At 45.4% G+C, this 21,417-nt stretch overlaps 1 protein-coding gene across 3 annotated transcripts in view; it reads right to left on the reverse strand.

Annotated features, from left to right (window-relative positions):
* The window catches only part of RGS3 (regulator of G protein signaling 3), a 139,898-nt gene that overhangs the window by 117,703 nt on the left and 778 nt on the right, over window positions 1-21,417 (reverse strand). Inside the window, exon 3 of one of the 3 annotated variants that reach the window (XM_027034879.2) lies at window positions 5,680-5,860. In XM_027034879.2, coding sequence (XP_026890680.1) covers window positions 5,680-5,797 — 118 coding nt within the window. In that variant the 5' untranslated portion in view covers window positions 5,798-5,860. Of the gene's footprint in view, window positions 1-3,997; window positions 4,202-5,679; window positions 5,861-21,417 lie in introns of those variants that run through there. The other 2 variants (XM_027034880.2, XM_027034882.2) reach the window with 2 other exon arrangements.

Here is a 21,417-nt window from a genome sequence, read left to right on the forward strand (position 1 = left end):
ATTACCAGAAAATCCCCAGTATTTGTAAATTTAAAAAATATGCTTCCAAATAATCTAAAGACTTGAGAAAGTAGGACTATGAAAATTGGAAACTATTTTGAACTGAGTGACAAAGAAAAAAACTACATGTCAAACTGGATATCGGCAATCTTGACCCTCATGAAAGTTACACAGGTATTTGCTTTGTGATAATTCACTGAACTACACATTATTTGGAGGAATGTTTTTCTGTGTGTGTGTTATATTTCATAATACAATTAAAAAAAAAAAATAGGAGCGCCTGGGTGGCTCAGTCGGTTAAGCCTCCGACTTCAGCTCAGGTCATGATCTCATGGTTTGCAAGTCCGAGGTCCCCATCAAGATCTGTGCTGACAGCCTGGAACCTGGAGCCTGCTTCCGATTCTGTGTCTCCCTCTCTCTCTGCCCCTCCCCCCTCGTGCTCTCCCTCTCTCTCTCTCTCAAAAATAAATACATATTTTAAAAAATTAAAAAATTAAATTAAATTACAAAATACAGCGGAGGGGTGCCTGGGTGGCTCAGTTGGTTGACAGTTGGACTCGATTTCAGCTCAGGTCATGATCCCAGGGTCATGGGATCAAGCCCCATGTCAGGCTCAGTGCTGGGCGTGGAGCCTGCTTGGGATTCTCAATCTCTCTCTCTCTCTCTCTCTCTCTCTCTCTCTCTCTCTTTCTCTCTCAAATAAATTCTTAATTTAAAAAATAGAACAGAATTGGAAAAGAGGAGGGGCCAGAAACTGAGAATTTCTGAACACTCCCAAGCAAAAGGACCCCAGATGACAGAACAGCCAGTAAATGCTGAGGACCCCGACCAGCAAAGGATGGGGTCCTGAGAAGTAGTTGGAGGAGCTTCCCAGCCAAGTCCAGGAACTGTGTGTGTCCCCGGCTCAGAGCAGCATGGGAAGCCAGGGGCAGCTGGCAGGGCCAGGTTGCAGCCTCCAGTTCAGGGCCTCACGCACACTGCCCAACACGCTGAGCAGCTAGCTGGCATCTGTTCTCCAGAAAATGCATTTGTCATCTCTGGAGGAGTTGGGTTCTAGGCCCAGTTTACATACACACTCCCCTCTCCTGAAGCCAGAACACCTCCTTAGAAGACAGTGTATGGTCAACTAATGTTACTCAAATATGCCTCTTATCGAGGGACAAGGCGCTGTCCCCATGCGCATGTGCAGGCACACACACACACACACACACACACACACACACACAAAACATAAACTTCGCCATGTACAATACAGTACTCTCCCTGGAAGGAATTTTGGTGAAACCAATTTATCTGTTTATAACTCCAGAGATCCCAGGGGGCGCCTGGGTGGCTCAGTCGGTTAAGCATCTGAATCTTGGTTTCAGCTGAGGTCATGGTCTCGTAGTTCGTGAGGTTGAGCCCCACGTCTGGCTCTGCAATGGCAGTGCAGAGCCTGCTTGGGATTTCTCTCTCCCTCTCTCTCCACCCCTCCCCAGCCTGTTCTCTCTCTCTCTCTCTCTCTCTCTCTCTCTCTCTCTCTCTCTCTCTCAAAATAAATCAATAAACATTTAAAAATTATAATTCCAGAGATCCTGGAAAATTAGCTCCCTTTGAATATTTGTGCTCAGCCAGCCATCGGGTAGGCAGAACCTTCATGTGGTTCTACCAGGGCAAAGCCCACTGATGAAGACCAGGACTACCTGCCATGCTGGGAAAAGGCCAGTGAACCAAGGAAAACTTAACAAAGACCTTCACGTTAAGAGAGTTCATGCTGGCTACCAAAACTGACTAAATCCACAGCTTTCATACCTGGCTGATCATTAAAATACTTGTGTGCCTTCTTAAAATTACAGATTTTCAGGCTCCACCCTAGACCTATGAAGATCCTAGGAATCTGTGTTTTTAACAGACTCGCCAGGTGCTTCTGATAAGTGACCAGGTCTGGGAATCACTGATACGAATCTTCATTCATGAGCAGACAAGCACAGATCACACCGTGCATGAAGAAAATCAGCCGCCTGAAAGAGGGGCAGTGTTTGTCAAGGAAACAGAATTTAAGCAGGAAACGGGAAAGAACTTTCCAGTGTCAACTTGTGTCCTCGGGGAGATGGGAGAGGAGACTGCGTACATTTAAGAGCAGGAGTCTCTCCACCCCACAAGGTTCCTGCCTGCTGCTGTACACTCAGGTCACAGTCACTGGTTCCAGTAGAAGCCTTCCCAGATAACTATCCGACCCAGCCCTGAGGCCACGGCTGGGCGGGGAGAGGAGGGGATCCACTCCCTGCTGGTCTGGACACTCCCCGACTTCCCAGATCTCTGTCAGGATGATTAATTCAATAGAAGACTATAGACTGATGGTAGGGAATAGTCACACTGTACCAGTAAGGAAGAGAAATGGATTCTAAGACTGTACATACAATATGGTCTCAGTTCTTTTAAAATTAAACACACCCCTACACACACTCACACACAAGTCTGGAAGGATATAAAACAAATTGGTAACCCACAAAGGTCTTTTCTAAGGAATCAGAGTACAGGGGATTTTTCACTTTGTTCTTTTCACTAAGTTTTCAGCAATGAAGCCATCTTACAGCAATAATAATGAGGGGGAAAAAAAGCAATGAAATATATATTTACTTTTAAATCAGCACACAGCTAAGATAATAGGGCCTCACGGCTCTGTGACACTTTCCTGACAACCCCAGCTCCACGAATTCAGGTCATCCCAGACACCTCCTTTGTCTGGTAGACTCCCACATCCCAGCAGGGTTCATGGGAATTGGGGGGATTAAATGAGATAAAGCCCTTGACACAAGGCTCAGCACATGGTAAGTGCTGGACAGATGGTGGCTATTTCATTACCCGCATTGTTCCTTCCACCCACCAGACCCGTAAATTCCAGGATGCCAGACCACAGGCCAGTTCTAGGGTGAAGCCACTGCTTTTTTATCACTCCCTCTGCTCCTAGAGAAAAGGACAGTTTGTAAGGAACCCAGTGTGCTGGCAGAGGTAAGCCTGAGAATAGGAGAGCCCCAGGAAGGGCCTGACTCCCGGAGTGTTCTGTCTATGAAACCTGGGCAAAGTCCAGTATGTTGCAGTAACTGCCCCAACCTTTATGAAAAAAACTGAAAAAATGCTGGACAAGCTGTCTCAGAAGGCTTGAACTCAGGTACCAACCAGTCTGGCTCACTGGGAGACCTTCCTCTCTCTGGATCTCAAGTCTCCACAGAGGAAATATCACCCAAATATCACCTACTCTCCACAGGGAGCTGCAGACCCAGCGAGGAAATGCAGAGCTGTGAAGGGCTGTGTTCCTGGGACAGGGCTGTTTTCTCTATTATGGCTACCTGAAAGGCTGGGTTTGCCCAGGCTGTTGGGGCACTGCTGCCCCGCTGTTATTTGGGGGAACCCAATCCTGCTATCTAGGGGTTTGGGGGCAGGGGCCTGCTGCCCATTGCTCTCTACCTCAAGCCCCCAGGGCAGCCCCGTGATCCTCCTGAGAGAGAGTCTGGTCACTCCTGAAGAAGAGAATTCTCCCCTACGTGCTGTGAGTCCGACATCCACTGGAGCTTCCAACGCGAGCCCACAAGGAGCCAAGGCCACCCGAGCTGACCTGGCACCTGTCCTGTCCCTGAGCCAAAGGAAAGAGGATGGAGGAGGCCTTGAGATATAGTAACAAGACCCTGATTTAACCCTGAACTGTTGGCTAGAGGGAATCTCCAGTGGAGCAAACCGGGTCTCTGAAAGATGAACTGAGGCGTGATGATTCCAGCCAAGTGAGGCACAGCCAGCCACACTTAACACCACTGGCCAGGCAGCAGGTGCTGCGCCCCGTAGCTCGCTCAGCCTGGGTCCGTGTGCCCTGAGCTCCTCCTGGGCACCCACAGGAGGAAGGGGCCAGAGGAGGTACCCGCTGCTGCCAGCCTCACCTATCACGGGGCCGGGGGTGGGGACCTTTCTGGGCGCTGAGCGCAGGGAGAAGCAGCCCAGGCAGCCAACAATCCCGGGCACTTACCAAAGGTGGTGAGGTAGAAGGACAAATCCGGGTGGGCACGCCGGCTCCCGAGGGAGACGCGGTGCAGGGAGCGCTCCATGGCGTCCTGCTTCCGCCTGCCAGGAGCGCCCGTAACCCGAGGCGTCTGTGTTGCTCCCCAGTTACCGAGGCAGCAGGTTCACCCGCCCCCACCCCGCGCCAGTGTCCCGGAGGCGGGAGCGGGAGGCCCGCTGCAGCGCGCGTTTGAATGGGCCGGCGCGCCGGGCCCTGATTGGCCCGCGCAGGTTTGAATGGGGAGGTTTCCACCTGACCGATCAGACGCCTGCCCCAGGAGAGGAGGCGCTGGCGCCCCAACAGCGAGGGCAGCGGCCACAGCGGCAGCCGGGTGGCTGTCCTCCCAGCTCCCCACCGCAGCCCTCCCCGAGGAGCCAACAGGACTGGGCGGCCACACCGGGGCTCCTGGCTCCAGGACCGCTCCAGGCTGGAAGTGCCAGCCCCATGTGAGGCCCGCAGCCGCTGGCGTGTCCACGCAGGCGGGCTTGGCCTGCTCACCCAGCTCCCCTAGGCCAGCAATTAGCCAGGTTTGTAACCTGCTTTGAAGCTCAGACCTGTAATCACCGGACCCAAGCAAGGGCAAAAGGAACATCCTCCCGGCCCAGTGCAGTGGGTTTGGAAAAGTGTTCATGCTTCAAACTCTGCCCTATCTGCCCCTTGACCCTCCTCTTGGATGAGAGCAGCCTGGCACAGGTCCAGACCAAAGCAGCTTGCTCCAGCCAGCCTCACAGCCACCCCCCCCCCCATTCCCACCCCCCATCTGCAGCCTGGTGCCCTGGAACTGGAGCACAGGCCCTCAGTAGCTAAGGGGACAGAAACACACAGTATGCACAGAGGGTAGGCGCTTTCAATATCCAGAGCCAGGTACCAGGAGGCAGAGGGGGAAGGAAGGTCAGTCCCTGCACTGCTTTGTCAGCAAACATTCATGGAACACCTCCTGGGAATAGTTTCACACCAAGACATCTGCTCTGCAAATCTCTGACTGTTGCTGCTGTAGGAGGGAAAGCTGCTGGTGGTCTAAAAATGGGAGGTGTTGGAAGTTGCCAGATGGATATCTGTGGCTAGGGGATCTACTCAAGACAAGGTTGGAGGATGCATGAGAGAAAGTGGGGAGAAGAGTTATATGTACTGAGTAACAGGCACGAGGGGCTGAGCTGGGCAATTTACACGCATCATCTCATTTCATCTTCACAGTGATCCTAGAAAGAAGCAGCTCCACTCTGCCAGGGATACATCTGAACCTCAGGCAGAGAGGGTAGGTGACTTGTCCAAGGTTGGCAGAGCTGAAATTTGGACCCAGGCCTGCCTGCCCAAAAGGCCATCCTCTTATCTGTTCTTTGGCCTCCATGCCTGCCCCATGGCCAACAGCAAGTTTAGACTGGAGACCTGCCTTCTTGAGGCAGGTAAGGAAACTTGAGGCCACAGGGCCAGCTGGCTACCAGCAGGGAGCAGAAACTAGAGAAGGAGCCCTGAAATCAGCAAACTAGTGGTCAAGTGCAAATGAGTCACGTAAAGGCCAGTGGATTGTTTGAAACCTGGCATCTTGTGAAGCCCTGCTCTGCCCTTGACCCAACCCCCACGCCACGAGCACTGCCCGTAGCAGGGGCAAGCCTACTCCCCTGGCGCCAACCAATGGCAGATGGACTTACCTGCACCCTGGATTTGAGCATGCCTGATTCTCCTCCTGGCTGGGGTAGTCTGAGTCCAGGCATCCTTTCTGTGCAGAGTGGTATTCTGGCCCTGCCATTCCTTCCAGGCAGGGAACATGGGCAACCTCGGGCTCAAGCCACAGGACGCAGAAAGGACACCGAGGCTACAGGTGTTATAGACCTGCAGGAACAAGATGGGAGCATGAGTTAGGCATAACCTGAGATGCCGCCTGAGAGGGATGCTCTTTCCCAGTAGGAATTAGGAAGCATGGCGTTCTAGAGCCAGGGCAAATGAAGGTCCACAGGGAAGGGGAGAGTGATGTGCCCAAGGTGACAGTGGCCCTTTCGCAGCTCTACCAGGGACCACTGAGCAAAGCGCAGATGCACCCTCAGGAGGGTGGGACCCAGAAGAGCAGGACAGAGTTGCACTATCTGTGTGGCCTGGGGGTAAAGACTGAAGCCCACACTGGCGCTTCACCCCCACTCCGGATACAGGCACACTCAGCAGCTAACCTGTTCAGTTGGGAAAACCTAATGCCATTCTGATCCTGATCTGACCCCTCGAGTGGCACCATCTCCACCACCTTAACCATCAACAGTAAGGCCCCTTAGTAGAACACTAGACGCGTCCTTCTCTTAAAGGGGGAGGTCACTCTTTTCTCAGGAGAGGGAGAACAGAAGTGAGTGGGAGCCTGGCCGGTGGCACCACAGGAGAAACTGGGCCTATTTACCCACACTACTGTCCAAAGGGGACATCAAGGGGGCGCCTGGGTGGCTCAGTCAGCTGAGCGTCCGACTTCGGCTCAGGTCATGATCTCACAGTCCATGGGTTTGGGCCCCATGTCAGGCTCTGTGCTGACAGCTCAGAGCCTGGAGCCTGCTTCAGAGTCTGTGTCTCTCTCTGCCTGCCCCTCTCCCACTCATATTCTCTCTCTCTCTCTCTCTCACTCTTTCAAAAATAAGCAAACAATAAAAAAGGAGCGTGGGACATACATAAAGGGTTGTGGTTGTAGCCCTGCTCTCCCCAGGAAGGCAGGGGAAGTTTTCAGACCAAGCTTGTCTTTCTGGCATGCCCTGGGCCCTCTAGCACCCCAGGCTGTGGGCCTCAGTATCTCTCTTACACCTCACACACCCCACACGTACACAAGCATACTACAGACACTGTATACACATTGCACATACTCTACACACATACATATACATACCATAACACTTCCCATGTACACACATACAAAAATACACCACATACACAAATTCATGTACACATACACACCACACACAAATACACACACTACATGCATACCTCACACATAGATACAATGCACCCTACACACTACAGATGCATCCTTAGCACATACACAAACACAAACACACAGTATGTGCACACACACACACACATACTTAAATACACCATATTCACAAACTTAGATTGATTATAGGCATTTTTAAAGAGTGATTTTGTATCGAGAAGAATAAAGATCACTTGGGTTAGAGGGAAGGGACCAAAAGGATTTATTTGGATACATTTTTACATTAGCTATCAAAGAATTGTAGTGCATTTGAGATATCATGTAGCCCAATATCCAAAACATTTTGAAAATAATAATAAAGGGGACTAGAACTACCAGATGTTAAATGAAATTATAATAAAGTAGTACCAGACAGAAGACAAGCAGGTCAATAGAAAAGAATAAAAAGTTCAATGATTTTATTTAGAAAACAAGAAAGATTTTTTAAATTAAAAAAAAATTGTTTTAATGTTTCTTTTTGAGAGAGAGAGAAGGAGCATGAGTGGGGGAGGGGTAGAAAGAGAGGAAGACACAGAATCCAACGCAGGCCCCAGATTCTGAGCTGTCAGCACAGAGCCCGACACAGGGCTTAAACCCATGAACACTGAGATCATGACTTGAGCTTAAGTCAACGCTCAACTGAATGAGCCACCTAGGCGCCCCAAACAAGAAAGATTTCTTTTTTTTTAACTGAAGATTCATTTCAAAAAGTTAAAAGAGGAAGAAACTAATTTGAGTGAAAAAAATTTAATGTTTATTTATTTTGAGAAAGAGAGAGAGAAAGAGTATGTGTGAGAGTGGGGGAGGGGAAGGGAGAGGGAGAGAGAGAATCCCAAGCAGGATCCGCACTCTCAACACAGAGCCCTACTCAGGGCTCAAACCCACAAACTGTGAGATCATGACCTGAGCTGAAATCAATAATCAGACACTGAACCTACTGAACCAACTAAGCCACCGAGGAACCCCTCAGATGGAAAATTTTTAAAGGAGCAATTAAGTTAAAGTTGAAATTTATTTTTTAAAAAAATAGAATTCAACAAGGGAACCAGAGCCTGATTCTTTGAAAAGACCAATAAATTAGAACTCAGGCAAAACAGGAAAAAACTACAAATCAACAAGTGTAGGAAAGAGAGAGACAGCCATGATACAAGATAAAGGATCAAGGTAATTCTTTAAATTATAAGAGAAAACCAATGCAACCTCATTCCATAATTTGAAAATCTAGGGGGAAAATGGGTGATTTTCTAGAAATTGTTAATTACTGAAATTGATATAAGAATTTGAAATTTTTAGTAGATAACTAACCATATATAAAATACAAAAGGAAATCAAAACTCTACCTGAAAAAATTATAGAAGACCCAGAGAGTTTTAGAGGTCAATTCTATAAGACCTTTGAAAAACAGTACCTATGTAATTTAACCTGTTTCAGAACTAGAAAAAAAACTGGAAGATTTGTCAGTGCCAGCTACAAAGTTAGACAAAGACAAAAACCAGCTAAATTTAGCAACAGAAAACTATAGACCAAAGGTCAAAGAGAAAAATAAGAGTAGGGGCACCTGGCTGATTCAGTCGGTGGAGCGTGCGATTCTTGATCTCAGGGTTGTGAGTTCGAGCCCCATATTGAGTGTAGAGATTACTTAAAAATAAAATATTTTTTAAAAATAAGAGTAGAGGGGCGCCTGGGTGACTCAGTCGGTTAAGCGTCCGACTTCAGCTCAGGTCACGATCTCGCGGTCCGCGAGTTCGAGCCCCGCGTCGGGCTCTGGGCTGATGGCTCAGAGCCTGGAGCCTGCTTCTGATTCTGTGTCTCCCTCTCTCTCTGCCCCCTCCCCCGTTCATGCTCTCACTCTGTCTCAAAAATAAATAAAAATGTTTAAAAAAAAATAAAATAAGAGTAGAAATTCGTGAAATACAAAACATACATAGAGGTGCTCTATTAAAAATGTGACAAAACTGAGCCCATATTCTCCCAGTTTTGCCACATTCTGTTTTTTAAAGAAAAGCGAGAAATCTCAAATTTTTAATTTAGTATCTACCAATTTTTTAACATGGGCAATTCATTCAAAAAACTGTAAAATATGGGGTGCCTGGGTGGCTCAGTAGGTTAATTGACCTACTCTTGATTTCAGCTCAGGTGATGATCTCACAGTTTGTGAGCTTGAGACCCGCATTGGGCTCTGAGCTGACAGGGAGGAGCCTACTTGGGATTCTCTCTCTCCCTCCCTCTCTCTCTCTCTCTGCCTCTTACCCTGCCTCATGGGCACGTGTGCACTTTCTCATTCTCTTTCAAAATAAATAAATATTTTTTAAAAAGAAAAATTGTAAAATATTTTGTAGGCCAAATACAATATGTCTCTGTCCTATACAACTAGTTTGAAATCTCTACTAGACCAATCTGATTTATGAATATAGACACAAAATTCCTAACTAAAATATTAGCAAATCAAAGCTGCCGGTATATTCATGATCAAATGGTATTTATTCTAGGAATGCAAAGATTGTTCAAATTTAATGAGCATGTTAGTTCAGAGGTTGGCAAACTATGCCTATAAGTGGACTAAGAATGGATTTGACACTTTAAAATGGTTGGAAAAAATTAGAAGCTTGTCTGTGGCCATAAACAATTTAAAATTTTTTAGTTAAAAAATGAATTTAGGGGCGCCTGGGTGGCTTGGTCGGTTAGGCGTCCGACTTCGGCTCAGGTCATGATCTCACGGTCCGTGGGTTCGAGCCCCGCGTCGGGCTCTGTGCTGACAGCTCAGAGCCTGGAGCCTGTTTCAGATTCTGTGTCTCCCTCTCTCTCTGCCCCTCCCCTGTTCATGCTCTGTCTCTCTGTCTCAAAAATAAACATTAAAAAAAATTTTTTTAATGAATTTAAAATATTTATAAAATATATGGCAAATATGTATATATGAATCAAGAAGTCTTACAAATCAGTAAGAAAAATATATAAATGTACCAAGAAACATGAATAATCATTGCACCAGAGAGGCAGTGTAATTGACTAATGCATAAAATACTGGTAACCAGAGACAGAAAAATATCATCCGCCTCCAGGAAGTCCAAGCATTTCTACTGATGAGGCAACTAAGGTTCAGCGTTGTTAACTGTATCAGGTTGCCAAAGCAGTAAATAAACAGTGGAGAAATCCGAATCCAGCCAAAGAATCACTATAGAATGTCATCTTTCATACCAGTCGTCCTGCTCAGAAAGGCTAGGTTACAAACAAGGGGGCCAAGACTCCTATGGCTACTGACACATTAAAATTCAGTTCAACCAGGCGCCTGGATGGCTCAGGCATTAAGCATCCGACTTCAGCTCAAGTCATGATCTCACTGTTCATGAGTTTGAGTCCCACATCGGGTGAGCTCGAACCCCGCTTTGGGTGAAAACAAGCCCCACTTCTCTCTCTCTCTCTCCCCCTTGCTCACTTACACCTTTTCTCGAAATTAAGGAAGGAAGGAAGGAAGGAAGGAAGGAAGGAAGGAAGGAAGGAAGGAAGGAAGAAAGAAAGAAAGAAAGAAAGAAAGAAAGAAAGAAAGAAAGAAAGAAAGAAAGAAAGAAAGAAAGACGTTTAAAAATATATTAACTAATTAAACTTAAAAAATAATTAAAAAATTCAATTCAGTAGCTAAGCACTACTTCATGCTGAGCCTTACACTGAGCGCTGGGGTTCTAGAAGTGAACAAGGTGGAGCATATGATCTAGTGGGAGGTTGGATGGGTGTGACAGTAGAGGAACCGTCCTGTCAACCTGTGGCAAACAGACTAACGGCTCATTCGGTCTGGGGAGCTGGGCGGACTGAGATAGTAAAGGAAGTCAGAGAGGACTTTTCAAAGAAAGCGATCTGAAGGATGATTTAGCCAAGCAAAGGAAGTGAAGGTAGGGTTACAGGCAGAAGGAACAAAACAAGCAAAGGCCTGAAAAGGAGAGCAAATCATCGTTCTTTGAGGAGCACAAGGATGGGAAGTGTGGAGGAGAAAGTCAGAGTGTGGGCATAGGAGTAATATGCAGGAAGGTAAACACACAGGGCTTCGTGTGTTATTAAAAAGGATCTTCATAGGTGGTTCCCCAGATGAAAATCAGAGCCTGATCCCCCACCCCAAGAAAAGCAGAAAGAGTGCTGGGTGAGCAGAAACTCTACATAGACACCACCCAGAGGAACTATCAAAAATGTACCTCCTGAAAGTTTTAGCATTTGTATTCCTGTAGAAAGGAAATGGGTTTGTTCCGCGTAAGAGCAGGCAGCTTCATCCCTGGAGATTGTGAAGACTGGGTTAAACCCAGCCTGAAAAAATTATAGGTCTCTAGACAGTTTTCATCTTTTTCTTTTAAACTTCAACCCATATTAGGAAATGCATATTTATAATGTGAATCCAATGACGTGCTGGAGCCAATTCATACAGGACTGTGAGGGAAGATTCAATTTTCAGGATTTTGCAAGCTGATTGTTAAACAGAGCCATTACTAAAATTACATTATGTACGGGCACCTGGGTGGCTCAGTCAGTTAGGCATCCGACTCTTGATTTCAGCTGAGATCATGATCTCACAGCTCATGAGTTCAGGCCCCGCACAGGTTCAATGCTGTCAGCACAGAGCCCCCTTCGGAACCCTTCCTCCACTCGTGCTCGCTTTCTCTCAAAAATAAACATTAAAGAAAATTCTCAAAACTCATTCCTAGTTATTTTACCATATTTTATTGTTATCTATATGCTACTGTGCAACTCTCCCCAACTCTATGTGCAGTGACATCACACTGGTACCTTGAACCCAAACACGGTGGGAGTATTTGCACTAAAGAGATTAACAAGTGTTACAAATAAGGGGTTTTTTTAATTTTTAATTTAAAAAAAAATTTTTTTTAATGTTTATTTTTGAGAGAGACACACAGAGCGTGATCAGAGTAGGAGCAGAGAGAGAGAGGGAGACACAGAATCCGAAGCGGACTCCAGGCTCTGAGCTGTCAGCACAGAGCCCGACACGGGGCTCAAACTCACAAACCGCGAGATCATGACTTGAGCGGAAGTCGGACACTCAGCTGAGCCACCTAGGCGCCCCAATTTTTAAATACATAGTTTATTGTCAAGTTAGCTAACATACAATGTATACAGTGTACTCTTGGTTTCAGGGATAGATTCCCATGATTCATCAATTGCATACAGCACCCAGTGCTCAGCCCAACAAGTGCCCTCCTCAATGCCCATCACCCATTTTCCCCTCTCCCCCGCACCCCCCACCCCGCCCCGCCATCAACCCTCAGTTTGTTCTGAGTATCTAAGAGTCTCTTATGGATTGCCTCCCTCTCTGTTTGTAACTAATTTTTTTCCTTCCCTTCCCCCGTGGTCTTCTGCTAAGTTTCTCAAATTCCACATGAGTGAAAACATATGATGTCTGTCTTTCTCTGACTGACTTAATTCACTCAGTATAATCAGCTCCAGTTCCATCCACATTGTTACAAATGGCAAGATTTCATTCTTTTTCATCTTCGAGTAGTATTCCTTGTATATACAAACCACATCTTCTTTATCCATTCATCAGTTGATGGACATTTAGGCTCTTTCCATAATTTGGCTATTGTTGATGGTGCTGCTATAAACATTGGGGTACATGTGCCCCTATAAATCAACACTCCTGTATCCTTCGGATAAATTCCTAGCAGTGCTATTGCTGGGTCATAGGGTAGGTCTATTTTTAATTTTCTGAGGAACCTCCACACTGCTTTCCAGAGCGGCTACACCAATTTGCATTCCCACCAACAGTGCAAGAGGGTTCCCGTTTCTCCACATCCTCTCCAGCATCTATAGTTTCCTGATTTGTTCATTTTAGCCACTCTGACTCGTGTGAGGTGGTATCTCAGTGTGGTTCTGATTTGTATTTCCATAAGGGCTTTAAAAAATTTTTTTTAATTCTTTTAAGTTTATTTATTTTAAGAGAGAGAGTGAGTGGGGGAGGAGCAGAAAAAGATAGAGAGACAGAGAATCCCAAGCACTGGCAGTGCAGAGCCCAATGCAGGGCTTGAACTCACAAACCATGAGATCATGACCTGAGCCAAAGTTGGATGCTTAACCCACTGAGCCACCCAGGTGCCCCACAAATAAGGGCTTTATTTGGTTTGTTGATTATACAGATTAGGATGTAACTCTATTTGTCAAAACACCATTTAATTGAAACTGTAGGTTGACTATGGATATAAGAGTTAGGAAAAAATCAATGGACACATCCTGCGAGAATCAATTCACTATATGGGATTCACAATAAAGAATCTTTGTATATGTTAACAGAAAAAAAAAAGAAAAAAAGAAAAATATGGAGCTGGGGCTTTGTCCTAAGAGCACAGGCCAGTCATCAAAAGATTTTAAGCAAAATTAAAAAAAAAAAAAAAAAAGACTTTAGTTCTTATTTTAAAAAGATCACTCTGGCCAGAATTGGGAAAAAAAAATGGATGGGGGAGAGGACTGGCACGAGGGTTGGGAACAGAAAGTAGTGTTAGGTGAAGTCTTTTCTAGGAGCCCAGACAGAAGATGATAGTGGCTAGAAGGGATGGAAACAAGTAGAATCAATAGGACTTGGTGATTGATGGGAAGAGAAAATGCAAAAAAAGAATCCTGACATAGGCAATTTGATGTTTAGATGTGCCCTTTACAGGGGCACCTGGCTGGCTCAGTCCGTAGAGCATGCGACTCTTGATCTTGAACTCGTGACTTCAGGCCCCATGTTGGGTGTAGAGATTACTAAAAATAAATAAATAAATAAACTTTAAAAAGAAGAATAAGGGCCCTTTACAGAGATGGAGAACATGAGAGGAAGGGCCGAACTGAGACTGAGTAACCCATGTGCTATCCAAGTGGAGATGTCAAGTGAACAGCTGAAGATACCGGACAATAAACTCAGGAAAAATATTTAGGCCAGAAATACAGACGTAGAAATTCCCAGTAAAGCCATGGACATGGATAAGAGATCCCAAGGAGCATGTTAAATGTGAGAGGAAGGCTCAGGAAAGAACCAAGGAGAGTAGCAACTGAAAAGACAGGCAGAGGAAGAAAGGCAAGAGAGAGAGAAGGAAAGCCAGGGAGCATATTAAGAAGGAAATACTTGTGAACAATGTCAAATACTGCTGAGAAGTCAAGTAGGTTAATAACTGAGAAGTGTCCATTGGATTTAGCAACAAGGCAGTCATTGTTGACCTTCCATCCCAGAATAAAATGCCGGGAGGCAACAGCTCCACATGAATGAAAACGTACCAAGTTCACTCTAAAAGGAAAAATACCCTGGGCTCGAAGCCAGAGAATATTCTTGGGTCAGGTTTTTTTCTTGTCATAAATTTAACCAGCTGGAATTCTTTGTAAACTGGTATTTTATTCACCCTTGAAATACAGGATTTGCTTTTTTAAAGTATGTCTGTAATTCTTCTTCAAGTAGAACCCAGTATCTTTGGGTTAGTGGTTCTCTACAGGAGCAGATGCTGGTGGCTGGAAGTACCACCAAGAAACTTAAACTTGCCTCAGATGGAGAAGCCTTTGGTGATCTAAATACACAAACAGGGTCTAACTGGGAACCAAGTAAAAAACACAAGATTCCAAGTGAGCCAAGAGGTATTGTTCCAAAGTAGAAGAGACCAGGATATGAAAGCAATCTGGCTGTGGCATCTGTCACCCCACTGATGACCAGCGTTGATTCAGTTGATCTGTCTGGCTAGGTGAGTATCCTCCTCTTCCCTAACTGCTCCATGTGCATTCCTCCCAAAGTTGCAGGCTTGGTCAAAGTGGATGACCTTCCCCAATAGAAGAGGACTGTTATTCGGTCAAGGGTATATGAGCACTCCCCTGCTACAACCTCCGAACAAGCTTTGAAAATACAAGAGACCAAAGCCCTCACCACCAGAGGATTGTGAAATAGCAGACTAAGTCCAAAAGCCAGAGACTTGACAAAAGCCAGAGGGGAAAAGCAGAGTCCCCAGTCTCTCCTAGAATGGCTCAGTGTCCTTATAGTTATGTTGGAAGCCCTTTTCCTAGCCTGACAATGAGCAACTTGGCGTGGCACAGTCAAGGGTTCCAGAAACCCTCAAAAAGTCTTCTGCACTTAAATAATATAAGCTTCTGCCTCCAGTGAAGGTGGAGGGATTGGAGGACATCTTGGGACTGAAACAAATAAAAGACTGGACAAAAAAAATGTAACAATGATGTTCAACATATTAGTGGGGATCCTGGGTGGCTCAGTCAGTTGAGTGTCCAACTCTTCATTTCAGTTCAGGTCATGATCTCATGATTTGTGAGATCGAGCCCCGCATCCAGCTCTACATTGTCAGTGCAGGGCCAGCTTGTGATTCTGTCTCCCTGTCTCTCTGCCTCTCCCTACCCCGCCCAAAATAAATAAATAAACATTTTTTAAAAATTCTCTCTCTCCCTCTGTCCCTCTCCCCACTCACACTTTCTCCCTCCGTGCAAAATTAAAAAAAATAAAATAAAAAAGATAGTAGACCTCAAGCAACAAGGACAGTGATCTCTGAGAAACAGAAAACCAACAAGATGAGCCCTACGATTGCCCCAGCTTATTGCCCAGAAAGATTTTCTAAAAGGGACAGGGAACATAGGCCAATTCCATATCCATGAGTTGAAGAATTCAGGAGGCCAGGGCAGCTAGAGTTCATCGGACAGAGTGTCAGAGAGGGAAGAGCTGCACAGGAGAGACCCCTAGGGATCTGTACAGCATCTCTCTCCAAACCTTCATATAAGCGCCTATAAGCTCACAGGTATGAGGAAAGTACCCAAAGCTAAGGGAAAAGGGTAAAGTACCCCAAGGGAAAGAACCACTCAAAAGATTAGAGGAAACAGTTTTGAATCTTATACAGGGCCAGGAATAGTTCTTATTCTCATCAGCCAGACTGGTAGGGAAGACCTCCTAATTCCTGGGGGCACTGGGGTAAGGGGTAGGGACTCAGAACGGTTTGCCTCAGTTGTGGGGAGTGATCAGCCCTGGACTAAATGACACTCTGGTCCTATCCAAAAGTCAGACCCCAAAGGATTGAAAGCTTGAGCAACTTAACAAGCTCAAGAATATTTAGAGGAATGCAAAAAATACACAACAATCAACAAGGTAAAATTCACAATGTCTGGCATCCAATAAAAAGTTACAAGGAGTGCAAAGAAGCAGGAAAATGTGACCCATAATAAGGAGAAAAATCAAGCAACAGAAACCAATCCAGGAATGACACAGATGTAGACAAGCACATTATAATGGTTATTACAGCTGTATTCTTATGTTCAAGGAGCACTTTAAAAGCATGTTGATATGTGGAAAAAATAAAAAAGACCAAACTGAACATCTAAAGGTGAAAAATAAAATGTCTGAGATGCAAAAATACACAGGATGGGGTTAACAGCAGATTAGACACTGTAAGAAGAAGAAAGATTAGTGAACCTGAAGATAGAAACCATTCAAAATAAAACATACAGAGAAAAAGGACCCCTCCAAAAAATAAACAAAAAGAGCATCAGTGAGCAGGACGACTACATATATAGTTGGATCCCTGAAGGAGGTAGGATCCAGAAACATATTTGAGGAAATCATGGGTGAAATTCTCCCAATGTTGATGAAAACTATAAACCCACAAATCCACGAAGCTCAATGAATCCCAAGTGAAAGAAATATGAAGAAACCTGTACCAACGCACATCATGACCAGATTGCCTAAAACCAGAAATAAAGTAAACATCTTAAAAGCAGCCAGAAAAAAACCGGATTCCATACAGAAGAACAAAGATGACATTAGCCTTCTCATCAGAAATATGTACCATAAGACAGTGAAACATCTTCATCGAAGAAAAAAAAAATTGCCAACCTAAAATTCTTTATTCAGCAAAAATACCTTCCCAAAAGGAAGGTGAAAATAGAGATCTTTTTTGACTTCCAAAAGCTGAATGAATTCATCATGGACACCACCTGCACCACAAGACATGTTCAAATCTCTGGGCAGCAGGAAAATGATACTCTCGAAGTCTTGATCCACACAAAGGACTAGAGGGAACACTAGACACGGTAAACTACGTGGGTATATACATTTCTTACTATTTTAATCTCTTTAATAGAACAACAAGGTGGCTCAGTCGGTTAAGCATCTGACTTCAGCTCAGGTCGTGATCTCATGGTTCACAAGTTTGAGCCCCGCATTGGGCCCTGTGCTGACAGCTTGGAGCCTGAGGCCTGCTTCAGATTCTGTATCTCCCTCTCTCTCTGCCACTTCCCCACTTGTGCTCGCTCTCTCTCAAAAAATAATAAACATTTAAAAAAATTTTTAATAAAATAAAAAAGAAAAGAACAATATAACTAGGATAAGGAACCATTGACTTAAAAACATCATCCTGGAATAAATTGTTATATGTTGCCTTGTCTAGATTCTGACAAAGTAATTGCAAGAAGCAAACTCCAGGAAAGCAATTAGCAAGTTAGCGCTGGCAGTCCTGTGGGAGTGTGGATCCTACTTATGGAAGGGGATAATTTAGACGTGTTTAGTATAAAGTACAGCAGGCACAGCTGAGAGATGTGGCTTGGCTCACCTGCACTCAAGCCGGACTATGAAGCTTATGGAGGACAAAGCCTACCTCTGGATCAGCATACTGTCAGGGGAAGAAATATAGGGACAGGGGTCATGGCATCCAGAGCTCCCAAAGGTCCTCCAGGGAAATTTCACTGGGGGCTAGGGAATAAGTTCTAGGTTGGTTTGACTGGAGCTGTAACTGAGAGAGGTGGCGTGTATTCCTGTTGCTTCCAGACCCTCACCAATCACTCCTGGGCCCCTTTGACTGCCCCCACTTCTCTACCGAAACTGTTAACTCAGAGGTCACCACTGACTTCCTAATTATGAAAATCAGGTGCCCATTCTCAGCCCTCATCCACCTTGCCATAGTTTTCCTCTTGTTTCTCTGATAATTCCTCTATTTTGTGGCTCTTCCTGTCTTCTCGTAAGGTATGTTCCCCAGCCATGCCCTTCTGTCCCCTTCCTGCCCCAATACCCTGTCCCTCCAAGATCTCCACTCTGGCTGCTGCTCTGTATTGTTCTGATGAAGGCCCAGATCTCTCTCCAACCCCAGGCTCAGAGCCGCCTCTGCTTTGACACACTTACCAACAATCTTTCTTTCTGCACTGGCTCTCTCCCTGGCTGCTCACCTAGACCAGCCCTACCTGTCTGCTTCCATATCTTTCTACCAAACTAGACTGTGAGCACCTCTAATGCAGTGACAGAGGTGTGTCTTCTTAGTAGCTGCCTACTTCCCACCTTAGCATCTGGCACACATTTGAAAAAGTCAAGTCTTGCCAGGAAATTCAGATCTAAAATCAGCATACAAGGCATAAATTGTGAATAGCCAAATTACCTTCAAATAAGCCCTTAGTCACCCAGAAAATACCCATGGCATTGTAAATTAAAAGGGGAACAGCAAATTTGCTTCTCCCATCTTGCACTCCCTCTGAGCTGTATTTTCATGGAGTGACAGAGCTGGAACAGCCCCCGCCAGCTGCATTGTCCTCCCCTGTCACTCCTGCCCACTTGTGCTTCATTTTTTGGCTCTGTACATTGATTGAACTCCCATAAGTGAGAAGCCACACAAAACCATAACTCCACTGTAAAGGCTTGAGGGAGGAATCTCTTTCTCTCTCCTTCAACTGGTTTCTCCTTCTGGCCTCCCAGTTTCCGATCATGACAGCATCTCACTGAATCGGGCTGAAAACTCTTTGGCTCCTGCCTCTCCCCTTACTCTTTCTTTCCAATTTCCAGTTCTTGTTAATTTTTCCTTTGCACCATGCCCCTCTGTCTCCATTCTGTTGCCGCCCACATAATCCAGGCCCTGATCACCTCCCATCTTGACTCCTATGACAGCCTCCTAACTGATCTTTCCGGGCTTGCTGGTCTCCCTCCAATTCATGTTTTCCTGCCATCAGATTAACAATTTCTAAAGCACTTCCTTAGTCCTATCTCTCCCTTAGTCAAAAGCCATCGATGGCTCCCCATTGGCTATCAAATAGAACTCACTGCCTCCAGCCCGCCATCCAAGGCCCTGAACAATGGGGACACAAGCTGTCTCTGACCCCACCTTCCACCCTTTCCAGATGGGAATATGGCAGTACTTGCTTATGTCCCAAACTTCTTTCACCTGCATCGCTTCCCTCCACCAAAAGGCCACCTCCACAAACATCTCCACCTGCTAAAACCTAATAGCTTCAGATAGGAGCATCCAAAGGGCCCCTCTTTCTTCACACTCTGTACCACTCAGCTCACACTGCTACATTACATGTACCCTAAAAAAAGGAGATATGTCATATCTGCTTCTTATTCATTTGCCCATTCAGCATATATTACTGAGCAGTTATGATGTGCCAGGCACTCATCTAGGTGATGATGCCTTCACTGATGCTATGCAGTGAAGACAGATACGACTCGCAGAACTCCTAGTCTGGCTGTGGACAGTGGCAAGAGACAAGCCACGAACTCCACAGAGGCCGGGAGAGGGAAAGTGAAAGAGGAGGACGTCACCCCGACAGCGGTCAGAAAAAGCTTCCCAAAATAATAACATGCAAGCTGAGATCTAAAGGATGAGTAGAAACTAGGCAGAGAAGGGAAGAAAAGAATTGTCCAGGTTGAAGGAACAGTACAGAAAAAAACAAATTTTTTTAAAGCCTGAAGGCCAGAGAAGACAAGACTCACTACAACCAAAAGGAAAAAATCATAGAGCTTCGGGGGGAGTAGGAGGGAACTGGGCCTGAAGAGACAAGCAGGGCGCACCCGGGCCATAAGCCTACCTTGTAAGGTTTGTAAGACAAGCAAAAGGGGTTGGGTTTGATCCCGAGGCCAAGGGAGAGTTTTAATTATTTTTGGAGATCGCTTCCAAAACAGGGCCATCCTTAGAAGTAATATAGGCTCAAAAACAAACAAACAAACAAAACTGAATTTATTGGTTTCACCTTCTCTGAAGGCAAAATCTGGTCAAGAAAATTTTAGAAGAGCCTCAGATAATTTGTGGTATTTCTACTTATCAAATGCTGCCTCCCTGAGTCTTTGCCCAACTGAGAACTGTCAGGATCCTCAATAGCTCCCCCATTTCCCCCAAATCCTAGGCCTCTGGGCATGTTCCAGAATTTGTCACACTCTTGAAATAGTTCTAACAGTGACATTCTAAATTGTTCAAAGACAAATTCATTTGTGAGGGCATTTAAATTGGATCATATATTTCATTGGTAAATGTGGGTTTTTTCTCCATTTACTCACAAGGAAATGTCTTTGACTGTGTAGACCCTGGCTTCAGAAAGAACCAGAGGCCTCCAGTCTTGGAAGAATATCGTTTCCATAATGTAATATCACCACCTAGTGGTTCCAAACAACTTCACCAAGTAATCCAGGAAAATTTCTAGCTACACTCCTGGGAATAACTTCATCTCCCCAGAATTTTTTGTTTCTCTATCAAGATAATCTGTGGTCAGGGCACATGGGTGGCTCAGTAGGTTAAGCATCTGACTTCAGCTCAGGTCATGATCTCATGGTTCATGAGTTCGAGCCCCATGGGCTCTCTCCCGTCAGCACAGAGCCTGCTTTGAATCCTGTCTCCCTCTCCCTGTCCCTCCCCTGCTCGTGCTCATGCGCTCCCTCACTCTCTTTCTCTCTCTGTCAAAAATAATTTTTTTTTTGAGAGAGAGAGAGAGAGCGCGTGTGCATAAGCAGGGAAGGAGTAGAGAGAGAAGGGGACAGAGGATCTAAAGTGGGCTCTGTGTGCATAGCAGAGAGCCCGATGTGGGGCTCAAACTCACAAACCATGAGATCATGACCTGAGCCGAAGCAGACACTTAACTGGACTGAGCCACCCAGGTGCCCCAAAAATAAACAAAAAAAAATTTTTAACGTTTATTCATTTTTTGATAGAGACAGAGCATGAGTAGGAGAGGGGCAGAGAGAGAGGGAGACCCAGAATCTGAAGCAGGCTCCAGGCTCTGAACTGACAGCACAGAGCCTGACGCGGGGCTGGAACTCACGGACCGTGAGATCATGACCTGAGCCAAAGTTGGATGCTTTAACCAACTGAGCCACCCAGGCGCCCCTAAACAAACATATTTTTAAAAAGAAAAAAAAAAAAAGATACTCTGTGGTCGACTGTCTAACATACAGTAGGTATTCAATAATTGTTAAATAAATGTATAAACAGAAGGGCAAAATAATTTCCTACCCTGGTACCTTATGGCAACTGAAAAGAGACAATTTAAGTCTTTCCCAGATTCCTCTGGATTCCAAAGGGCCTCTAATCATGCTTATCTAACAGCCAGAGGTATTTCTGTCTTTAATTTAGCAAACAATTCCTTTAGGCAATTTGAATAAACAGATTTTTTTAAAGGGTCACTGCTACCATGGATGAAACCTTGACCCGCTCCCATCAAAGGGAGCTTACTGTAATCCAAAAACAACGAA

Source organism: Acinonyx jubatus, chromosome D4 (assembly GCF_027475565.1).
Source record: "Acinonyx jubatus isolate Ajub_Pintada_27869175 chromosome D4, VMU_Ajub_asm_v1.0, whole genome shotgun sequence".
Taxonomy (NCBI): domain Eukaryota; kingdom Metazoa; phylum Chordata; class Mammalia; order Carnivora; family Felidae; genus Acinonyx; species Acinonyx jubatus.